The sequence below is a fragment of the Aulonocara stuartgranti genome (assembly GCF_965226115.1).
Source record: "Aulonocara stuartgranti genome assembly, chromosome: 10".
In the NCBI taxonomy this organism is placed as follows: domain Eukaryota; kingdom Metazoa; phylum Chordata; class Actinopteri; order Cichliformes; family Cichlidae; genus Aulonocara; species Aulonocara stuartgranti.
In genome coordinates, this window is record NC_138946.1 from 2,079,312 (window position 1) to 2,103,981 (window position 24,670).

General features: G+C 39.2%; 1 protein-coding gene across 1 annotated transcript; it reads right to left on the reverse strand.

Annotated features, from left to right (window-relative positions):
* Positions 1 to 542: 542 nt before the first annotated feature.
* LOC309715217 (neuronal acetylcholine receptor subunit alpha-10-like) lies at positions 543 to 24,331 on the reverse strand. Its single transcript, XM_082548146.1, has 6 exons — positions 24,112 to 24,331; positions 4,917 to 5,062; positions 4,668 to 4,822; positions 4,344 to 4,590; positions 3,985 to 4,270; positions 543 to 2,475 (listed from the first exon to the last, which is right to left on the reverse strand). The coding sequence occupies exons 1-6, from the start codon at positions 24,167 to 24,169 to the stop codon at positions 1,775 to 1,777; spliced, it is 1,593 nt and encodes a 530-aa protein (XP_082404272.1). The 5' UTR covers positions 24,170 to 24,331; the 3' UTR covers positions 543 to 1,774.
* Positions 24,332 to 24,670: the final 339 nt, after the last annotated feature.

The window sequence follows — 24,670 nt, forward strand, 5'->3', positions numbered from 1 at the left end:
ATTATTTTGCAAACAGCGTCAATAAAAAAAACATCCAGACGTGTAAAGTAAGACTTTCAAACTCTGATATGAGGCTTTGTGCAGAGCTGTTTAGCTTTTGATCACTGCAAATATTTGGAAGTGATTTTCTGTGTCACTGGTTTTGACTTTAAAAGCAGTAAAAGTGTGAGGTGTGTTTGGATTTAAAATAAAAGTAAACTACATATAATTGCAGGATGCTGTAAAAGGACCAAACTTCAGCCAGGAGAACAACTGAGATAATCCATCCACAATACGAGGTTAGTCATTCATATACTGCTGCATGGGCTGGGCTGTAGTTACATCCTAAGGTTTTAAAAACTGAGCTTAAATAAATGATTAGCGGTAATAAAAGCCGAGGGAGGTCAACAGTGATCACTGACTGTTTTAGGAGCTTTTTGAGATCAAATAGAAGAAAATACAAAACATTAAACATGTTAACAACACAAAAGCCATATTAAACGCAGACTACTTTAGGCCCGGAAGTAGGATTCGTCGCGTCATCACTGAACAACCGGGTACCAGAAAGCATTTTTGGAGGGAAAAACCAGATTTGACTCTTATGAGATTTCCCTTTTTTCCTTTTTGTTTCCAGATTATGATTATTTGCAAGAAAACAGTTTGTAGTTCAGATCGTAATCACAGAAGCAGCATTACCATGTTTAGAGTATAAAAAGTCTGTATTTGCCAGACAGAATTGATTCAGATTAAAGTGTGTTAAATATGAATAATGTGGGACAAGAAAGGACAAATTGAACCTATTATTACTTCATCAAGGCTACAAAGTCGAGATCAGATGCATCAAAGCACCGATACCAACTTACCCTCAGGAACAAAGGTGGTGGGGATGCTGTTCTGAGAGTCAGATAGCTCAATGAAAAGTATTAAGGCATGATGAATGGGTTCATAAATGCCTGAATGCTGAAATCTAGAGTGACCAATTCAGTGCTGGAATGAAAACAGTCGCAAGCCTAAAACCTCTGTGATCTGAAGATATGAGCACGATACAACTTAAATTAAGAAAAACAGCAGATCACTTATTTCTAATCTTGTCAGCGTTAATCTCATTAAAATGACGTTAACGTCATAACCGCATTGACGCGGCAAATTTCCGTTAGCAAATTATCACGGATCACCCCGAGCGTGGGGCTGGACCGCGTCAACACATTAGCGCGGTTAGCTCGTTAATGCGTTAGCGCTATCCAGCCCCACGCACGGGGCGATCCGTGATAATTTGCTAACCATACTTGCCACGTTAATGTGGTCATGGTGTTAATGTAATTTTAACGCTGAGATTAACGCTTAGAGCTCTACTCATTTCATTTCATTCATCCTTCTCAACTAACGGCTCTGCAGACACCCATCTACACATCTAACTGGTAAATTTCAGTTGCTGCATCATGCAAACCACTTTGCAACCCACCCTTCATGCTGTGTCCAACAGAGAGGTGTTTAGCTTCTCCAGCATTTGTTAGGATCTTTGTAAATAATTAGAAACTATTTTTTTCCCAATCATTTTACTTTCATCAGCCTTCAGAGTCTCTTTCAAATCCAAAGATAAGCATTTTAAATTCTGGTGGAAATGATTTTGAGGAAAGCTACCAGGTACCAGCTTACAAAACAGTAAACTGACCCTTAAAACCATCATTCAGTTATTTTTTAGCTGTTTACGTGTGTCAGAAAAAAAGGAAGAAAAAATGATTTAATCGTTAAACAAACAATTTTATCATCTCGTGAATTCTTAGGCTGAGCTCCATCAGACGGACTTTCCCAGGATGAGGATGCTCATGAAGAAGGCCATGATGAAGAAGAGCCACATGAAGAAGCGATCCATGACCTTGGCGACCTTCCTCCACTCGCCGATGCGCAGCTGTGCTGCTCGCTGGTCCTGGTAGGAGTTGGCAATGTACTCAACATTCTTGCCCAGTTCCTGGTGTTGGCATAAACACTTCACCAAGATCTCCCTCCTGTTCCCCCCATCTCCACCTCCTCCCTCAACACCTACGCCTTTCTTTCCCTCTTCGTGCTCACCGCAGTTTGATTCCTCCCCTCGCACTACAGCAGCTCCTTTCTCCTGTGAGTGGTCAATGGTCACAAACAGATCCTCTTTCCAGTCTGTCTGGTTGGTTACTTCCTGCCCCATCTTCAGAGGCTCCACCTCCACCTTTCCTCCCCACGCCTTCCCATTGACATCCCAATTTGCTCCTTTGGTGCTGCCGCCATTGGCTGATGGGCTGTCAGACCCCTCCTGTGATAAAGGTTCTTTCCTGGCGCCACCGAGGCAGTTCTCACCCACCTCGTACACGAAGCAGATGCGGGCGAGGTACTTGAGGATGAAGCGCTCGGCCCATTCAGGCACGGGACGAGCCTCCCCGCCACAGTGGTGGATGTTCATGATGAAGATGGTGAGCGCTGTTGATGCAGTGACCATGGTCATGGTGGCAATGTAGTACTTTCCTATAGAAATAAGACACCGAAAAGTCAGGTAGAGGTTGGTGACCCTTATTTGCTGTCCCTATAACTCCAAATCAAGCTTTAGTCTTAGTTGCAGTAAAAGCATACAGCTGGTGAATATAGGACACTCTGATTAACCCTGTGAAGTCTAAAGTGGGTGTGACTACAGACAGCGGCAGACGAGCAAACATTCCTCTTATACTTCTTTATTTACTGCAGAGGCACTTGGGTAGTTGCTGCATTGCTGCATTGAAGTCTCTGAAAATTGAAAGCTGAAAATCACAGTTAGAGTAAGATCCAAGCTGCTTTGCAACCCACCTCCATCCAAGCTCCACCTATCATTTTGATTGGGTCTGTATCTGAATCCTCTTTGTCAGTGGTCCTCTTGTCATTGATGCCAAGGCTCAGTGACTCAATGAGAGCTGCAAGCTGGAGGTTTTGAAAGGTCCTCAAATCCATCGACAACAACTGTGCCCCAGCAATCACTGAGATGTGCTACTTTTATCCAAATTACATACTTTAAAGGCATCTACAAAAGACTTCTGAAGTCAGTGAAGGTCATGTCTGACTGTAAACAATCAATGAACACAATAGTGTAAATTAGACTTTATAAACTGGTCAGCATCAGGTGTTGTTGGGCAATCACCAGTATTTTCTGCTAATAGATTTAATACAAAAGATTACATCTTTCACGTAATCTAAAAACAGCTCCACCTTCTCCAGCTTCGATTTTAGACAGAGATCAGCGCGACGGTAAGCAAGAACATCCCTCAGAGAGATGTCCAGTAACCATTCGGAGACCTCAGAGTGATTTTCCGTTTCCTGTTGATTGACTCTTTGGTGACTCCTAAATCCCATTTAGTCTTCCCTTTAACCTGAACCTCATTGTAGGAGCCATTTTCATGTTTTGTGTATTATCTTATGTGTGGGACTAGTTTTCACTTTTTGTGTTTGTAAATGATTGGATTTAAGGTAGGAACATTTAATTAGGGTCAGGTTTAATTGGTTGAAGGGACCAAACAGTTTGTGACTGCTGGGATTTATTTTGGATATTAAGATGAACTGTGGAACAGCAAGTTCAAGCAATGATGAGCAATAAATGCTTAATCTAAACAACGCTGGAGCTATTGGAGTTTCTCCATACCACAAGTTTTCAGTCATATTAGTGACATCATGTCAACCCCGCCCATCAAACACCTCAGTGGCTTCAAACATAGGCTTAGCCTCTGCACTCTTTCTGCAGGGAAGCTCTGCTTGCCTAACACATTGGCATAACAGGAAAATCTCTTTGGATTACTCCGAGGATACACTCTAGGGACATCCCTAAGGCTGAAATGTGTCTGTCTGAGGTATCCTAAGGCACCCTCAAATATTAGTAACTTGTCAGATACAGTGTAGCCATGTAACATTTGCAGGAGGGATGATGAATATAAACATTACAATAATTCTGATTCATCATGAATGTTTTTTTTAAATACATAGATGTAAATAAAAGTCAGAGGCTGTTCTCACCTATCAGCGGGACGCTCTCAGAGGGTGGCATGCTCTCAGCTACGAGCAGCTGAAACACGGTGAGGGCCAGCAGCACTGTGACACCCAGAGAAACCTTTTCACCTGAATCCGCTGGCAGGTAAAAGCCCAGCGGAGCCAGAAAGGAGATCATCATGCAGGGAATGAGGAGGTTGAAGATGTAGAAGGAGGCCCGCCTCTTCAGGTGGAGGGAAAAGGTAATGTCTGGGTATGGCTCTGAGCAGCAGCCATACACGATGACATTTTTCTTGGCTGGCATTCCCAGAACCTGGTTAGAGAAAATTTTGGGTTCGTCAAAACATTCATTAAGGATGTGCTAAACACATGACACCATTACTGACCTCCCACTCCACATTGGGGACAAAGTCGGCCAAGTCGGCGCTGTCCAGGGCATTGAACAAATCCATCTGGTTTCCGTTGTGAGTCCAGGAGCCAAAGGTTAGGTTACACTGCTGCAAATCGAAGGGGAAGAAGGCCACATCAACAGAGCAGGAGCTTTTGGTGATGGCTGGCTGGTCCCACATGACTTGGCCATCGTTACGAAGAACAACATTGGTCTCCATGGAGCTGGAAAACTCATCATCTGCACTATGATAGAAACAAGGAAGGAGTTTGAAAACATCAATAAATATCCTGAAGATCAGCCAGCAGGATGATACACCTACCTGTTATAAAGAACAATATCGGGTCTCCAAACGTAGCTGCTGGGTATGCGGATGGTGTCAAGGCCATCATAGTCCTCCTTCTTCCATGTGAGAAAGGCATCCATCCATACCTGGCGGACCCACAGGTAGGTAGTCAGGATCTGGTTCCGCTCATCCTGGTGAAAATCCATGAAAACGGCAAGGTCACACCAGTACCTGCCTGACTAGATACAGCATAAAGAGCTGGATAGGCATTCAGGGTTTGATTACCATGTCAATGATCTGGGAGAGAGTGACCTGTAATGTGACATTGATGATGTAGTCGGTGTCCTCCACCGGCCGCAGAGCATTGGTGTAGTTGGTAAATAAGTCTTTCATCAGTTTCTGAGCGAAGCGCCCATGAGCAGCCCGGCAAACTGAGGATCAGAAAACAGATGACAAGCATAGTGCCGGGTCAGGCAGACCTCAAAGTCATTACCTGCAATCGCAACAGATCAACTGATGCACAACTGTTGTGCATTTACAGGCTGCTTTGCAACCCACCTCTACCTGCTGTGGCAGTCGCTCAGTGAAACTGGTCACAAAGAGGGTGCTGCACCAAAACCTTCCTTGCAATAGCATTGGTTCTAGCAGGTCAATGCAATTATCCATAGTTTGCATGGAAGATGCTGAGATGTGCCTAATTATTAGCTAGGTGCTAGCAAAAGCTATAGTGTGACATCAGATATAAACACAGAACATTTGCCCTCAGAGTAAAAGTTGTGCCTCACCTTTGCAGCCAACATGTTTCAGAACATGAGACACACTTTTACTCTGAAGACAGATGTTCTCTCTTTCACTTTTCACAGCTGCTGAATGTTTGCAGGCAAGTTCCTCCATAAAAACTACTGGTACCTGGTACTGGTTAAATGTGATCACTTTCAAGGACCAAATACTTCAGGCTAATGGAGTGTGAAGCGTATGTACGCTTTTTTTTTTTTTTTTTTTTTGCCTGTCCCGTTTGGCTCTTTTGCATCAGAATTATTGTCTAAAGTCAAAGAAAGATGCCCAACGGATTTACTTTACCAAACTGACCATCCCAGCCTTGCCGTAATGGTCCATTTGATTCACCTTTTATTGTTTATTTTATTTTCACTTACTGAATACGGGACAGACTTGACTGGAGGAAAGAAGGGGAGAAAGAAAGAGGGAAAGAGAAACAGCTGAGAAGAGGGACGGGGGAGAAGGGCAAAAGACAAAAACCAACAGAACGGGCAGAGAAAAAAAATGCATATATCAATCACCTGGATCACCTGCTGAGAAAGAAAAAAGCAAACAAGCAGAAGAGAACAAGAGTAATAGAATAAACAACATCACAATGATATATGGGAATATGACAGTAAATACTAAATATTAAACATTATTGTGCAGCACATAAGATCAACAGAACACAGTGTGCTTTGAGGTAGGAGCCAAAAAGGGTGTAGTTTGTGGGTGTGATCACCCGTGTGCACACCTGTGAGCATGGACGCGCTTGTTTTTAAAAGGTTCCTTCATGTAATGATCTGCTAGAGGGTGTGGGGGGGCCACAGCCCCGTCCTCCAGGGCATGAAGCAGGTATGGAGGAGATCAAAACTCCAGACATCCAGAGGCCCCCAGAACACAAGTATATACGCTTTTTAAATGATGGCGATAAATGTATTTGATGTTTTTGTTTAAAGGAGAAGAAGCTGCTTTCCTGGATTTATTAAAAAGACGGCGCATCATGTCAATTTGTTAGTTAAAGGTCTGCCTGTCCATGCTTTAGGAACGATGTGACCACATTCTAATCAGCTGAAGTGAATCCTGTGCTGATGTAAACAGAAAAGAAAAACGGAAGTGATTTTATTTGGCCCAAATGTCTGTGAAGGTTCTCAGTCATCCAGGTCATCGTAGTCAAAGGAGCTTGCAAAGAAAAGCGTCTGGACTTCTTTAAGTTGCTTGAAGACGTTTCACCTCTCATCCGAGAAGCTTCTTCAGTTCTAAGGTCAAATGGTGGAGAGTCCAATTTGGCCCAAATCCATTTCCTGACCCTCCAGATGTTGATTTCACTGTTTGATCTCTCATTTGAAGAATTCAATCACAAATCTTGGAGTAAAAATTGATTCTTGATGGCCACGTGAATGGGGCGGTAAAATCAGCATTCTACCACCTCAGATGTCTATCGAAGATCAAGCACTTTCTCTCCAAACGTAACTTAGAAGCTGTAATTCATGCTTTTATTACTTCACTCCTGGATTACTGTAATTCCCTTTTAATAGGGGCTGGGCACTTTGTCACGCTTACAATTAGTGCAAAAATGAAATTCGACCGCATCACTCCGGTTTTGGCCTTTCAACATTGGCTTTGAATCAAATTTAGGATCCATTTTAAAGTTCTTTTATTGGTTTTTAAATCTTTAAATGCTTTGGCACCTGTTTATTTGTCCGATTTGTTGAAGCCTTACGTTCCAACTCGTTCCCTCCAGTCAGCTGAGCAACTGCTGCTTTCAGTCCCTAAGTCACGGCTGAGACTCAGATTAGACCGGGCGTTCTCTGCTGTGGCCCCGTTGCTTTGCAACAATCTTCCTCTTCATATTAGACAGACTACATCAGTGCCGGTTTTTAAGTCGAGATTAAAAACCTATTTTTATTCTCTGGCTTTTAACTCTTTATTGATTTAATTGCTTTGTTCAGTTCTTATATTATTACTATTTATAGATGTATTGTTCAACACTTGGTCTACCAGGTGTGTTTTTTAAAGTGCTATATAAATAAACGATGATGACGTAAAAAGGATCAAGAAGTCAAGGTGTATAATCGTTCACTCTTCACGCTGTGGTGCACATCTTTAGAATATTTTGCACATGAAACTTTAAGTGTTGTCAAGTCTTATGTAATTTCTCTGTTGCTTTTCTCTGCATTGATCTGCTGCTGGATCCTTTCTACAGAAATGCTCAACGCTACATACCATAACACACACATGCAAACCACATTTCCCAGTTCAATTAACCCAGTAATCACCTCAGCGTTTAATCAGCGATGGTCTCCAGAGCAGCAGCAGGTTGATAACTGCTCTAATATCCTGTTTACAGTTAATGATGGTGACAGCAGTGCTGAAGGCAAACGATGACTCTGTTTATGAGTCTGTCCAATAGATTTTTCACATAATAAAAACTGGAACAAACAACAAAGGATGAAATTATTGAGTCGTACTTACAAACAACAACAAACAAGCTTTATTTGTCACATACACAATTCTATATAGTACAACATGAGTGATGTGCTTGTGTCCGAGCTGCAGACGTGGCCGTCATTCCAGGGCTTGGTTTGGTTTTTTTTTTAGCATGGGCGGTCTGGTCAGGGCCCTTACTGGATACTCTGAATCAAACTTGCAACTCCCACTCCAAAGGTGTGTGGTCTTACCATTAGTTTTTACAGTGTAAAAAGCAACTCAAGTTTCAAATGTATTTTTTCACGAGCATAAAATATATTCACAAACTGTGCATATTCACCTTTCACACACCATATTTCTTTCCTGAATGTGTTTTTACTCTGCAACAAGATCACACTGTAAATATCTGATGAGAATGATAATCCATCTACTCTCCTATCCCAGCCTGGGTCACAGGGGCAGTAGTCTCAGCTTGTGCCTGACCCTCTGTCACCTCAGCCACCCTCTCATGCTCTTCTATGGAAGTCCTGATGTGTTCTCGGGATAAGGGAGGAATCCTGGTTGGATGCCTGAACTCGCTCAGCTGCTTCCTCTTGATGTCGAGGGCAGCAGCTTTACTTGGAGCCCTTCACCCTCTCTAATAATAACAATAATAGTGGCCCATGAATCATTTCTGTAGGAATAATAAAATGGTGTCTGAGGGGGAGAATAAATATTTCATGTTCTCCAAAGTTGTTATCAGGTCAGACATCGTGGCTGGCAGTGCTGATGATTCATGTGAACTCTCAGCCAGACAGCAGCAGATAAACAGCACAGACCTCACTGTTGGCTGCAGAGTGACGCTCACTGAGAAAATCACCTCGCAACCACAACATGCTGTCGCTTTCTGCCTGACACCTCGCAGATTATTGGCTTTATGTAATAAAAAGATTACACTTTATTACAGACCTACAGTCTGTATAAGAGGGAAAATAGAAATGACTTCTTTTGTTTCACAGACTGTAGAGAAACTGTTTGATTCAAATTCAGTAAATTAAAATCTACATAACAACAAAATCCAGACCTAATAGTCTCCTTTTACGTGATGTTCATTTAAAGATGGCGCAATAAAGAAACCTTTACGGATAAAATAAAGTAAAATAAAAACTCAGATGCTAAACCTTCACCCACTCTGAACACTCGATAACAAGGACAACACACATGCTTTGCACAAAAAAGGAAACACACGAGACTCCGTTTTTGGTTTAACGACCTTCACTTAACAGGAAATAATACATTACTGCAATATGACTGTAGAGACACAGCGAGGGGGGTCAGAGTGTTCACATCGTCTGTACTAAAATGGAAATGTGGACGTGAAGCTCTGGATCTGTGCAACAGAAGAAAACGGGATTGGGTGTCGTTTCGAGGAACACATGGAGATGGTCCAGTTCTGCTTCAGCTCTGTTTCTGTGTTTAAGGCTGATTCACAGCTGATGTTTTTGTCTGCAAACAAACCCACTGATGGAGAAAAGGTTAAGGTTCTGTTCTTGACCAAATGTGCTACAAAGACAAGGTTAGAAGGAAATACCTGCAGGTAAAGCCCCAAATTAGTGACAATCTTCAGTTTAAATGGAGCAAATTTATAGAAATAGCTTATCTTTACTTAAAAAAGATCCATAAATTAACTGAGTGGTTTGTAAAGTTTTTGATAGTTTGGCATAAAAAACAAACAACATTTTACCTTTTGATTTAAATTAACTCATCTTTTCAGCAGTGCTTATAAGTAGATATACGTACTTTTTACTAAGTTACTGTGTTTTTAGTAAAAATCGGAATTCACACTAATAAAAATATTTAAGCTTGGTATTCCAGATTGTGCATTTTAATGGTATTTTTACCCAAACAGCAATAAATGTTCGGCCCAGATGTGACCCATGACTGGAGTTTCCTTTGAGCCACATTAACATGACTTTCACTCAGGACGAGTTCCAGTGTCCTTAACTTACCACTGGTCTGCTGTACACGCACCAAATGTCAGCATGGACCACATCTGAACCACACAACATTTACAGCACCTGACCTGAACATGCCAGAAGTGAGTGTGAAATTTTTGTCATGTGTTTCATTTCAAAGTATTTTCATTTTTCCCTGATTGCCAACATTTGGGAGCACAACTTAATAAAAACCAGACTTCTTGCCCACTACTTTTGCACGACTTCCAATTACTTACAACCTGCTGGTTGGCTTTTTCTCTGTATGTATTATCGTAGGGTCTACCTTACAATGTAAAGCACCTTGAGGTGTCTGTTGTTGTGATTTGGAGCTGTATAAATAAAACTGAAAATTGAAATTGAATTGTTCTTGTGTTATCTGCTTTCACTTTGTTTGTATCTTACTATATACATTTTATATCTGCACAGTTAGTGTGGAGCAGCCACAACTTTATTGTACATGTACAATGGCAATAAAGGTCTATTCTATTCTATCCTACTGTGAGAGTTAGAGCTGGGGATTATGCAGGGACAAGGACAGGACACAAACTTAATGCTTCAGCAAGCTGAGGAAATGTATCTGCAATAAAAACACCCTTCATGTCTCTAGTTTCAACACCTTACGCCAGGCGAAATATCCAAACAACTATGGGCCAGAAATCCATTAGATCTGACAGCGTATAAACCAACTGATGACAAATGAAAGTGAAACGCAGCATAAAGGTGCTGAGGACGGGGTAGAGTCTGTAAGAATATACACGTGGATCACAACAGCATGAGAATATCCTTATTTGGTGCTTTGATGATAATGGAGGATAGTCCAGTTGAACATGTTGCTTAACATTTTTCCATAAGGTGTTAAACATACGTATCACAGACTGTACCTCTTTAATAAGTACTTGAACCTCCTCATTAATGACTAACAGAAAAACACTTGAAGACCCTGATGGGCCCAAAATCTCCTGGATCTGGATGCAGATCCAGTCTTTACCGATAAACTTTGTGATCTGTTGTGATCAGTATGGAATGGACAGTGTTGGGGAGTAACAGAATACACGTACCGGCGTTACGTATTTAAAATGCAAAATATGAGTAACTGTATTCTGTTACAGTTACTTTGCTGAAATAAATGGATTACACGGCCGTATTTTCCTGTTTCATATGTTCGGCTATGCCATCTCTATTTTTGGTGATTCCACGCCGGGGGAAACCCAAACACGCATCAAGAGGCTCTAATGTCTGTGTCTCAATCTCGCGGCCCATGTCACCTCTACTTACGGCTGCATAATGACGTGAAGAAATATTTTTTAAAAGTGTTATTCAAAAAATGATTTAATATGAAGGCAACAGGCAGAGTGTTACAGGCATAGCATGTATGAAGCATGTAAATATAATAATAACCACTGACGAGCCCAGCTGTAAGTAAGCTGTTAAGACTCGACTGTACGCTGTGTTCGTGTTTTCCTCTGAAACAATAAGCTCCGTTGGAGCAGCCTTACCTAATGTCCACCCTACTGTTACTCATTTATATTAAGATTTAAAAATCTAGTTGGTGTTGGTAACCTTCAGTAATAGTAATAAATCACAGCAATATTTCTACGAACATTATTGCTAAGGATTGTCTTATTGCATTGGAGTCACACTGGGTTAAATATGTACACTTGGGTTTTAAGGGGTATTTATTATTTTCTTCTTTTTTTGGGGGTTGTATGGAAGCCCCAAACACAATTTCATTGTTCTTGACAATGACAATAAATAAATACTAAATACTAAATAGTACATTCAGTTGTAAAAAGCATGATAATATATTAAGTAATCCAAAGTATTCAGAATACGTTACTCTCATTGAGTAACGTAACAGAATACGATACAAAATACATTTTGGGGCATGTAATCTGTAATCTGTAGTGGAATACAGGAACGGACCAAATTTCATTCATTCTTTACACATCAGTCTTCATTGACCGATCCTAGCAATGCCTGTTTATTGTTTACTAGCAACTAGCACTTACTATCTAACTTCATAAGAAACAAAAAGAAGCAGTAAATGTGGGAAGTTCACCATCTGGAGACAGTTCACTGCATGGGCCAGTGACTCTTCATCAGTTTGTTTCCTGTCCCTACAAACCAACAGATGTTTGACCAACTGTGATTTCAGTGTGTGCATCAACATTACGATTGTTTTTTCCTGTCAGATAATTGTCTGGATGATCTTCAGCAGATCGAATCAAAACGGCCTAACATACAAACAGGACGTCAGCAGCTGTTGGCTGGATTTTTGTGAAATGTTGTGCAACTGTTTGCCGCAGAGGGCGGCTGATTTTGATGATGCCTTGACTTTTTTCATCTTCAGTTCAAAGTATGTCCATTGTGTCTAGTGCTGGCAAACAAATATCTGCATATTAGCATGCTCATATAAACATTGTTTTACCACGATGTCATATGATGTGAGCATGTCCTGTCCAGCACTTTGGTCCATCATCAACTTTTAACCTCACTGTTCACTGAATTGAGGACCTGAAGGAAAACTTCTCAGTTCTGCTCTCCTGATTCATGATCCCACTGATGTATGCAACCATGCTAACCAAACAAACTGCCATGGAGCAAAGGGGGTTTTCAACAGTTTGTCATTTATCTCGATAAGGATGGCAGTATGCCTTTAATAACCTCATTAGGTGGGTTTATTGATAGTTTGCTTCACACATTCATTAATTTTCTCCTGTATATGTTTTGCAGTTCCTGAGTGTTCCCAGACCAAATAGGATTATCTCTTCAGTGTGGTCTGAGGAAAATACTAATCTCCAAATGCTTCTCCAGTCACCAAAAGCAAACAAATACTCAGACATAAGTACATATGTGCAACAACATTGTTAGCCACTCTAACAGCTGTGCACACGAACAAAAATGAGAAATACTGGCGGCGGTCAGTGCCGCCCTCTGCCTCCTCGTAGATGCACCTGTGCTATCGTCTTAAACATCCTAGATTACATTTATTGTGTTCACAAGATTTTCAGAAAAGTTCAAACTCATCTGAAATTTTTTGTACATGTATCTGTGGTGTGAATTTCAAGAAACTGCGTCACCTCTTTCTCAAGTTATCACAGTCACAAACCCGGGTGTCCACGCCGCCCGCCAGCGCAGCACGCTGACACAAATCCCCCATCAGTGATCCGATTCTGATCAACACTACCAAAGCTAAACGAAATCATCACACTAACATCTGTGTTAGCTAGGCAGTGCTTCATTTTTGGAAAATGTAAAATCAGTAGGTTGAAGTGATTTTTGAAGTTTTTTAAAGACAATAATTTAAGACAAATAAAAAAAAAACAAGGCGCAAAACACTGCAACAAAGTCTCCTTAAAAACAGCCTGATTTAACAAACAAATCCTTCAGCCAGTGGAAGTTCTGCAGATGGATCAGAACACCAAACTGCCCCACCTGAAATCAAAGACTGGTCTTAGTGAGTGACTGATAAAAACTAAAATATCTAAATCTATCTAATCATCATTCATGGTCTCCAGAGGAAACCTCCCTGACTGCCGTCATCAGGGCAATTTTTATTTTTTTAGGGTTTTTTGTTGTTACTTCTTTAATGACTTCGACAACTGGTTCAATACAGACGTTTCAGTGCAAATGTTTACCTTTGCTGACATTTGATTCTGTCAATACATTCTGAGTCACAAAAACAAGTTTTTGGCAAAAAAACGAGTTTTTGTTTTTGGGGGGATTTTTTTGCTCTTATCTGGACATTCTCCAGCTTGGTTTTCATGTTACAACAGAGACCTACCACAAACTTCCACAAGCAATTATTGCTGTGAAGGAAGCATATTGCGATCATGAGACCCGTTACAGCATGCAGACAAATTAACACCTCTCATGATGAAAAAGAAATGATGAAGAAGCTCAGATTTGTTATGTGACGGCTGTGTGCAGGCAGGAACAGGACCTAAAGTGCAGACAGACAGACGTGAACTTAAAAAAAAACAAAAACAGCTTTAATGCTGAACTCAAAGTAAACAAACTTCCAAAATACAAAGAATAAACGCAGGCAGGCAGAACACAGCACGAATGAGGGTAGATAAGGGCGATCGCGACACAGACCAAAGAGAACACACAGGGGGAGCAATCAGGGAACGAGAGACAGGAGGGAAACACAGCTGGGACAAATCAGGGCTGACGACACAAAGGAAGCAAAACCAGACCCATTAACATGAGACACGGACTTTCAAAGTAAAACAGGAAACATAACACAGACACGCGGATTTGACAAAGGGATACAGCTGACAGGGGAGACAGAGCAGCCAGAGAACACAGAGACACAAACCACAAGACAGAACTCTAACAAAGAAACCAAAGACTAGAAATAATAAATAATATCAAAATCAATTTCAATATCAAGTTCAATAATATAATAAACTCAAAGCTCTTAGGCACCCTAACAAGATTCAGATGAACAGATAGAGACACAGAGTGTTTACCAGTTCATGCTTTCAACATTGCAAGCACTTCCTTTCATTATTAAATCTTCTCTGCGATCTTAAAATTGCTTCCTTCTTGAAATAAATCCAACCCTTGTGGACAGGTACAGTTTAAATACCTTATTATTTGTTAGGATTAAATCTAGACTTTTGCAATACGAATTATTTTGTTAAACCCCTTGAATTAAAAAAAAGTCGAAAAACTGTCAAAAGCCCGTGCTGTAGCATAAGTTTTACATGACTGCACAAGAACATTTTCCAGCTATTCAAAGTTAATGTTTTATATTATTATTGGCAATTTAAGCAAATATATCCTGTACATTATGTCTTAATCCACTATTTATTTATTTATTAGATTTATTTTAAATTTAATCGCTTTACACAAATCATGGTCTCAATACAAAATGAAAACGTTGCGATTATACATAAAAAAAAGAAAGAAAGAAACCCCCCTCCCTCCCCACCCGAGGCTCATGTAAAGAGAAACAGAACAAAACAAACAAAAAATGTACGTCACACATCTGGAAAATACGTTTTTATATAGTCAATAAATGGGTTCCAAGTCGCAGAGAATTTTTGTTGTGATGAGAGAACTCCAGTGGCAAAAAGAAAAGCTCCTCCTTTAACCACTGTATGTATGAAGGAGCCTTATCAGACTTCCAGTGGAATAGAATGAGTCTACAGGCAAGCAACGTAGCAAACGCTATGGCATTTTCCTGAGATTTACTAATTTCATATTGAGGTGGCATAACTCCAAAAATGCCAATGAGGAAATGAAGCACTAAATTTTGCGCACTGAGATAATACTTTGAATATATTTCCCCAGTAATTATCCAGGTTCGGACAAGACCACATCATGTGACCCTCATTTGCTGGATTATGTCCACACCTGGGACAGGCAGGATCGGCTTCTGGGAAAAACTTTGAAAGCCTCTCTCTTGTATATTGAAGACGATGAAGAATTTTAAACTGAATGAAACCACGGCGAATGCAAAGGGAGGAAGTATGTATACGATTCAAGCAAGATCTCCACTCATCATCAGATCAATCCACCCCAACGTCTTTTTCTCAATTATTTTTAGTTTTTCCCAAGTAACAGGCCTTAAGCTCTGCATCAGTTTGTATATGACGGAGATTCACCTTTTGCCAAAAGGATCCATTTCCAAAATGGTATCCACTTGATTTTTAGGAGGTAGGTAGGGGAATGAAGGAAACAATGTTTTTGCTAAACTTCGTATTTGCAGATATCTAAACATATGTGAGGTTGGTATATTGTAATATCTCATCAGAACATCAAAGGTGTTAAAAGTTTCTCCTGAAAGTAAATTGTAAAAAAAACTTCAAACCATTATTGTGCCAAATTTGGAATACTTTCTCTGAAACGGATGGCAATAAAAGGGTTAAAAGCAACAATGAAAAAATGACTAACCTGTTGCAAACAGAAGCACCTTCTGAATTGAAGCCATATTCTAACAGATGTTCCTACAACTGGATTTGTTATTTTCTGTTTTTGATTTCGAGCTACGGATGAGGTTAGGAGGGGAAGTGGATTAGACATCAGTTCCATTTTTACCCAAGCCTCACCCTCGCTGTTCTCATAAACATATTTCCAGTGCAATAATTTGGTGATATTAGCCGCCCAGTAGTGGCAACCCTAGCCCACCAGCCTCTTTTGGTACTTTTGGTAAGTGTCAAAATTATGAATCCGCACCTCCATCATTGTGCGGGTTATATTTATTCCCGAATATTTAAACGTTTCTTTTTCTAATTTAAAGGGGAAGGCAGAGAGATCTTGCTCTATGTTATTAATAGGGAACAGTGGGCTTTTCGATTAGTTACATTTGTATCCAGATATGCGTCCAAAGTGATCTAATACCTTGAGCAGTTTAGCGACTGATGCAGTTGGATTAGATTTATACAGCAATAAGTCATCTGCACACAATTATACTTTGTGCATTGTCCCACCCCTAGAGATTCTGGCAACCTGATTGTCCTCCCTAAGAGCCATAGCTAAAGGTTCGATTACTAAGTTGAAAAGATAGGAAGATAAACTACAGCCTTGCCTGCAGCCTCTACTAAGCTGAAAATTAGCAATTTTTATACTTGTATTACAGAAATATAATTAGATTTTACACACTCTGGCCTTGATCCAACCCATGCAAATTACATTAGTGCAACAAAAATGCTTAATCGGAATAGAAAGCCATTTATTAATGTGGAAATCCTTCCCATGATTATTTTAAGTTCATTTAAAGAGGTTTTTTTTTAGTGTTCAAAAAAGTCTAGAGTCTGGTTACCATAAAATGTTAATGGTTTTAAATTAACTTCCACTCCATCCTATCTTTACCAGGGTTGCAGGGACCTATCCCAGATGTGATAGGGTGAGAGTCAGAGTACTGCACAGTAGTGATGGGATTTCCGGCTCTCTTTAGAGAACCGGCTCTTCAGGTTGTTTTGTTGCTTTATTGATTTATTATTAACAATAATATACAATTATGCACAAAAAGAATTACTAATGTAAAAAAAAAGTGGTTTTATTTATATGTTTATATATAAATATATGCGGTGGCCCCTAGAGACAAAACACGTACAAACTCCAAAACACATTTCTAGCATGAACTGAACTTCCAAAGCAGAGCTACTAGATCACTTAAATTACACAATTGAAAGCATGTGTGTATTGTTTGTGTATTTATACACAGGCACTCATATATATTCAAAAATTTAAAAAAAAAATGTTCATTTACCTGTTATTACCACACACCTAATCTGGTCGTTGGTACTTGCTGGCTTATGTAGCCACGAGGTAACAAAAGCTCAACACTGCCCCCTAGCATCGTGGAGCACCTCCGTTGTCTTTTGTTTTGGAGTTTTTACATGATTTGAAGTTTGTACATGCTTTGTCTGTAGGGGCCACCGTAAATATACTTTTATTTATTCACTCCATATAAAATGTAATAAATAAATCATATAATACAAAAATAAACTATTCACATTTCAAGTTTTAACTATTTTAATTTTCAGCTTTTTCCTTTTAAACTAATTTAAAGTGAAACAACACAAAACACTGCAAACCACAACACAATTAAATATAAATTATAATATGAAAACAAAAAGAACATCCACATTTTCTGTCATATGGACCTGCATGAATAAACTTTCTCAATCCTTTATCATCTGCAACCGAAAATAGTTGTGGATGATTACTATACCTTTCTAATGTTGTTGTCCCTGCCTCTCTTTCTCTCTCTCTGGCTCTGTTCCTGTGCTACTGAGTGTAACTACCGCCCCTCCCCCCTCTGCCCAGCGCAAAGCACAAGACTCACGTGCGGAGTGAAGCGGGAAAAAGTGCGAGAGAGAGAGAAAAAAAATCCACAGCTCGCGTCGTTCACGTCAAAGATTCGGCTCTAAGAGCCGTTTCGTTCGCGACCGACACATCACTAGTGCACAGGTCACCAGACAGCTTTAATCCTCCATCCACTGATGCTTATCACTGAACATCCTGCCTGCCAGTACTGCACAGCGTCGGGATTTTCTTCAGAAGACGTTCCAACGTCTCTGTTTGAATGTATATATAGAGAAAGGGCCCAGAGTGATGGCTCTAAACACAAACCTGTACTATTGAAATGGTTGATGATGCATTTTGTGACCTTAAAGTCATCATTTGGTTTCTTTAATGTGAGGTTTTACATGAGTTACTATATTAGTGTAGTATTATTACTGCACAAATCACATGAGCACAGATGCAGGACATTGACACTGTGAACACATAATTTGCTCAAAGATAATAAAGTATTCGGATTCTTTGCTCATGGTCTAATCTAATAATAAAAAATAAAAAAAATCCATCATATGACTTTTTCAAAGTCAGCAGACTTCACCGACAGCATAGTTAACTTTGCTTTGCAGCATCAGTACTTCTACATCTTAATGCGCAATTTTTATAATTAATTATCCCATTAAATTGCAACTGTTTTACTTTTTCCTCCATTTCTTTCATTTACATGATGATATAATATAAATTTCTTATAATAAACATTACCAAAGTCTTAAATAATGAGGTCATGTCCAATAATCCCTGTGAGCTAGAAGCTCTCAACACTCAGTTTCAGGCACGTTTTCGACTCTTGGCTCTGTGTGATGTCACTGTGAGTGAACATCCTTAATCTGAAAAATTCTAAATCTGTCATTTTTGCATATTTAATGCAGCAAAGGCCCACATTTTAATTCAAACTACTTCCTTTTCTCAACCTAACCGATTAGTTTTAGTCCCTAAATAAGTGATTAAGAATCAACTAGCTAGCCGGTCGTCACGGCAAAGCTACAAGAGCGTCTCTCAGCATGGGCCCGAAAAAAGTTCTGTCAGCCGAGGAAGGAGACGATATTAAGAAGTCGCTGGAGTTTATGACAGAGCAGATTTCTACTGTCAAACTGCAGCAGAAAGCCATCCTGGACCTGGTCGAGGAAGTTAAGGCTCTCCGCATCCAGAACGCCGAGAAGGATCGGCGGCTGGCGTACCTGGAGAACAGAGTGGCGGATTTGGAGCAGTACACCCGGATGAACGATGTTATCATCACGGGGCTTCGCATCAAACCCCGGTCATACGCCCGGGCGGTCGCCACTGACAATGTAGGAGGGCCAGGAGAGGAAGATGTCAACTCCACGGAGCATCAAGTGGTTACCTTTCTACGGTCCAAAGGTGTGGAAGTGGATTATAACAACATTGAGGCTTGCCACCCTCTACCCCGAAAAAATGACAGTGACAAACCAGCCATCATTGTGAGATTTGCAAACAGAAAACAGAAAACAGCACTGTTAAAACAAGGAAAGAAACTGAAAGGATCCGATGTCTTCATGAACGAACATCTGATAAAAAGAAATGCGGACATTGCCAGGAAAGCACGTTACTTGAAGAAACAGGGAAAATTTCAGAGTACATGGACCACCAACTGCAAAGTATTCATTAAACTCAATGGAACACCGGAACAAGCCAAAGTGTTGGTCATCAGAAATATGGAAGAGCTGGACAAATACTGAGGTCAACTTACTCTGGAGGTATGAATACACATGTGACGTGACACACAACACAACACATGGCACAGTCCAAAAGAACTTCATCTGCATCCGGCAACAATATCAACATGACTCATTGGAATTCTCTTTATGATAATCTGGAACTGAGAACATTTCGATACACAGACCATAATGTTCTAGACTTAGAAAAGGATATAGACCCGGAAAATAATTTCTTCTACAACATCAGCTGTAACTGCTGCTACTTCACTGATGAACAGTTTAAGCACACCATCAACACGGAAAATAAATGATCAATAATCCATTTTAATAGCAGAAGTCTGTATGCCAACTTCAACAATATAAAGGAATATCTAAATGAGTTGACAAATCCATTTGGAATTATTGCCATTTCTGAAACATGGATCAATGCGGAGAAAGGAATGGACTTTGGACTGGAGGGATATGAAGTGAATTTTGTAAATAGAAGGAACAAGAGTGGAGGGGGAGTAGCTGTGTATGTGGATAAAAACCTAAACTACAAGGTGGTAGAAAGTATGACAACTGTAATTGATAATTTACTAGAATGTATAACAATTGAAATTTATAAGGAAGAAGAAAAAAATGTAATAATTAGCTGTGTATATAGAACACCTGGCTCTAGTATTCAAGTATTTAATGACTTCATAAAGGAAATATTCTCTAAAACAAATCAAAAAGTTATGTTTATCTGTGGTGATTTTAATATTGACCTGTTGAATCCAAAAAAGCATAAAATGACCGACGAATTCCTAAACACTATGTACAGTTTGAGTTTACATCCTAAAATAACCAGGCCCAGCAGAATTACACCACATTGTGCCACCTTACTTGACAATATTTTCACTAACAATATGGAAAACAACATTGTGAGCGGAATATTAATTAATGACATCAGTGATCACCTACCAGTTTTTGCAGTTTATGACACTAATTATAAGAAAAATCAGCATGAAGAACAACTGAGATACAGACGTGTAAGGACAGAAGAAACTATGACTGCATTTAAGAACGATCTATTAAATCAGGACTGGGACAATGTGTACAAAGAAGCTGATATTGATATTGCATATGGCATATTTTTAAGAATATTCATGGAGTTGTACGATAAAAACTGTCCAACAATAAAATACAACAGAAAGCACAAATATTCAGATAGACCATGGCTCACTAAGGGTTTACAAAATGCATGTAAAAAGAAAAATACACTCTATAGGGAATACCTAAAACAAAGAACAAAAGAAGCTGAAAATAAATATAAAAAATACAAAAATAAGTTGACCAATATTATACGTGTATGTAGAAAGGAGTATTATAGTAAAATATTGAACAACAATAAACATAATATGAAAGGAATATGGGATGTTTTAAACGGTATCATTAAAAATAATTCTGGACAACAAAGTTATCCACAATACTTTATCGATAATGGCAATCTTATGGAAAACACTGCTGATAAGGTCAACAGCTTTAATCATTATTTTGTAAATATTGGACCAAAACTGGCAGAACAAATTCCTGAGTCACTGCCATCAGTAGAATGTAGTGAAAACCTGATTGATAGGAACCCTAACTCAATGTTCCTCACATCAGTGGAGGAAAAAGAAATAATTGACATTGTACACATGTGTAAATATAAAACATCTACTGATTGTAATGATATTGACATGAAAATCGTCAAGAAGGTCATTGAAGGAATTGTAGGACCTCTAACATATATTTGCAACTTATCATTTCAGACGGGAAAAGTGCCAAACAAAATGAAAATAGCTAAAGTTGTGCCGCTGTATAAAACCGGGGATAGACGCCACTTCATAAATTACAGGCCTGTTTCTTTACTACCACAATTCTCCAAAATCCTAGAAAACCTGTTTAATAAACGATTAGACAAATTCTTAGATAAATATAAATTACTCTCTGACAGTCAATATGGATTCAGATCAAAAAGATCAACATCTCTGGCATTAATCGAATCAATTGACGAGATTACGAATGCTATAGATCAGAAACAGTATGCAGCTGGAGTATCTGTGGATCTCAAGAAAGTATTCGACACAATCAATCATCACATATTAATTAATAAACTGGAACGGTATGGGATCAGGGGGGTTGTACTGCACTGGTGAAAAATTATTTAAGTGACTGGAAACAATTTGTGAAGCTGGGTGTCCATTCCTCATCATGCTTGGACATTACTTGTGGTGTTCCACAAGGCTCTGTACTGGGTCCAAAATTATTTATTATTTATATAAATGATATTTGTAAGGCATCTGATATATTAAAATTAGTATTATTTGCAGATGACACAAATATTTTTTGTTCTGGGGGGAAAATAAGGAGCTGCTGGATACAATTACTTCAGAAATGTGCAAAATTAAAAAATGGTTAAACAGGAACAAACTATCGCTAAATCTAAGTAAAACTAAAATTATCTTATTTGGGAATTCCCTTAGAAATGCACAAGTGCAGATTCATGTAGATGGTGTGGAAATTGAAAGAGTTCTTGAACATAAGTTTCTTGGTGTGATTATAGATGATAAATTAAACTGGAAGTCTCATATAAATCATATACATAACAAAATTTCAAGAAGTGTCTCAATCTTGAGTAAAGTAAAACACATTCTGGACCACAAATCACTCCACATTCTCTATTGTTCCCTGATTGCACCGTATTTGAATTACTGTGCAGAGGTTTGGGGCAATACTTACAAATGTTCGCTATCATCAATCTTTATATTACAAAAAAGGGCCATAAGGATAATCCATAAAACTGGTTACAGAGATCATACAAATCCACTATTCTTAAACTCAAAAAATTCTAAAATGCACAGATCTGGTTCATTTTCTCACTGCACACATTATGTATAAAGCAATAAATAACCTGCTTCCTGACAATATTCTAAAAATGTTTTCTAAAAGGGAACGGGGACACAATTTGAGGGGGGAATTAAATTTAAAACATCCTCGTATCCGTACAACATTAAAAAGTTTTTGCATCTCTGTGTGTGGAGTGAAGCTGTGGAACAGACTAAGTAAAGATATGAAGCAAAGTCCGAGCATGGCGCAGTTTAAAAAGCGGTTTAAGGATGTTGGTTTTTACAGGGTACAGGGAAAAGGTAGAGATTTGATAGGGTGTTCTTGTCTAATATTTTCATGTGTGTGCGCATGCACGGGTTTGTTGGTATGGGGGTATATATACATATATATATATATAATTGTAGGTTGTGTATCCTTGAGGTGTTAATGGGGTTATTGAAAATGTGTATATGTGCGTATGTGTGCATATACGTATGTATGGATAGATAGAAACATATATGTGTATATATTTAAAAAAAAAAAAATTACATATAACATATAATGTAATTGCAAGGAGGTATTTCTGTAGTCTATTGATACTAGATAGTGGAAAAGGGGTGGGATTAAATAAGCTTATGCTTCTTCCTGCTCCTTTTTGAACATAGACGTTATTTGGAGTTGTGGTTGCTCGTTTTCCTTTTGTTTGCTTTGTTCATTTGTCTCTTTTAATTCTACTTTTTTAATACTTTTTCAACATGTTCAAAATAAAGATTCAATCAATCAAAGATACAAAAGTACCAGTGGTGTCCTGAAAAACCTGCAGTCTCCCACAGCTCCAGCTCCATAATTTATTCTCGTGGTAGCTTTACATGATTCAAAGTTTAAAACAATCCATGATAATCTTATATGGGCCTGAGAGCAAGGCCCCCAGGTTTGTCTGAAATAAGCTGTTTTAGTTTCTCCCCATTTAAGGCAATCCTTGCTTTAAGCCAGCTTTCTTTTGATTGGCTGCCCCTCATAAAAGAATCTTAAATAACAGGTGGGCGGGGCTTCTATTATCACTACCAGAGCTGTGTGCCTGATCTGATCATATAAGGATATTCTGCCCTTATGACATGACAGAGCACAGTGAGGAGAAAGCAGTGTGAAGCTGAGTGTTCAGAGCAGCGTGAGGGTCACAGGGGTTACCGCCCATACGCTGATGTCATTATTAGTAAGGCTGAGCAGAATATACAGCATACAACACAAAGCAGAACATGCACAAGACGCACGGTGTGAACGAGTCTGTCTGGTCTGTTAGTTCCAGAAAACTTCTTCATATTTTGTTTGTAAAACATTTTTTACATTTTAAGGTCCAATTTTCAATCCAAACAATGTTTTGGTCTCAGAGCTTCTCTTCTGCTCTCACACTGATGTCTCAGAGAATGAAACGAATCATAGAAGCAAATGTTCACTGTTTAATGAACAAAGACACAGATGGTTATTAATAAAGCCTGGGAGGTCATGCTTACAGGGTGTAGGGCTTTAAATATCAGTCATTTTAAAGGAATATTCCAAAACTTAAAGCTTTTGTTTATCATATTATTTTTATATTTTAGGGCACTTTCAGTGTGCCTCTTTGAATCCAATATGATGGGCATATATAAAGTATTTTTGGACACTTTGGGAATGAAACAGTGGACTAATCATAGATAGAAATCTTCAGATTCACCGCTAATAAAATATCACTTGGAGCGATTTGTAATGGAGGAGAATGGAGCGTGTTCAGAGGTTCAGCAGCAGCACAGAGATCAATATCATTAATCCTCAGCTATATCACCGTTCACATACAACACTGAACACTGTTTAAAAAAGCTCACACTTTCCCCACTTTAAGAAAACATACAGTAAAACCCTGAAATATCAACATCAGTAACAATAATGAGAAAAACACTCACTGTGTTCATGGTTCTGCACTTTAAAAATACCTGAAGTGAAGCTGAAAAGGGGTTTTACCTGGCAGGATGAGGAGAAGCACGAGAGGCGCAATTGATCCACTGCAGAGGAACTTCATCTCGTTCTGATAACTGTTATTGACCCGGCAAAAACAGTCTATTAGTAACAGTGCAAACACACATCAGAGTCCGACCACAGAGCAGGGAGGAGGAACCTCACTGAGACAGAGAGAGAGAGGGAGAGAGGGCTGATGATGCAGGTCAGTGTGTTTGCTGTAGTGCGGTGGTCCCTGTATGGGGGCTCAACAGTGTCACAACAACTTCTGATTCCTGCTAACCATGTTGGCTAAAAATCCTCCTTAAGGTGCTATGATGACATTTTTGTTAACATGTTACAAAACCTTCAAACATCAGATTAACAATTTGTAGCTCTTAAATATAATTTTGCACTTTTACTGATGTTACAGTTACACTTTGTATTGTTGGGTTAACCAACAACATTCTCAGAATGTCTCGTGCAGTTTACTGATTCATTTATTTATCTTTCTCTGCTGTTTTTTCCCTTTAACATCATTTTTTAAACTGTTTTCATTTTAAGGTGGCAGAGGTTTGGTTTTATT

What these genes read in the sequence shown, in the direction of transcription:
- LOC309715217 (XM_082548146.1), bottom strand. Translation starts at nt 24,169, where the DNA reads ATGAAGTTCCTCTGCAGTGGATCAATTGCGCCTCTCGTGCTTCTCCTC. An exon ending in TCTCCCAGATCATTGACATG is followed by an intron (nt 4,823 to 4,916) that starts GTAATCAAACCC and finishes GATTTTCACCAG; the next exon opens with GATGAGCGGAACCAGATCCT. An exon ending in TCCCCAATGTGGAGTGGGAG is followed by an intron (nt 4,271 to 4,343) that starts GTCAGTAATGGT and finishes TTCTCTAACCAG; the next exon opens with GTTCTGGGAATGCCAGCCAA.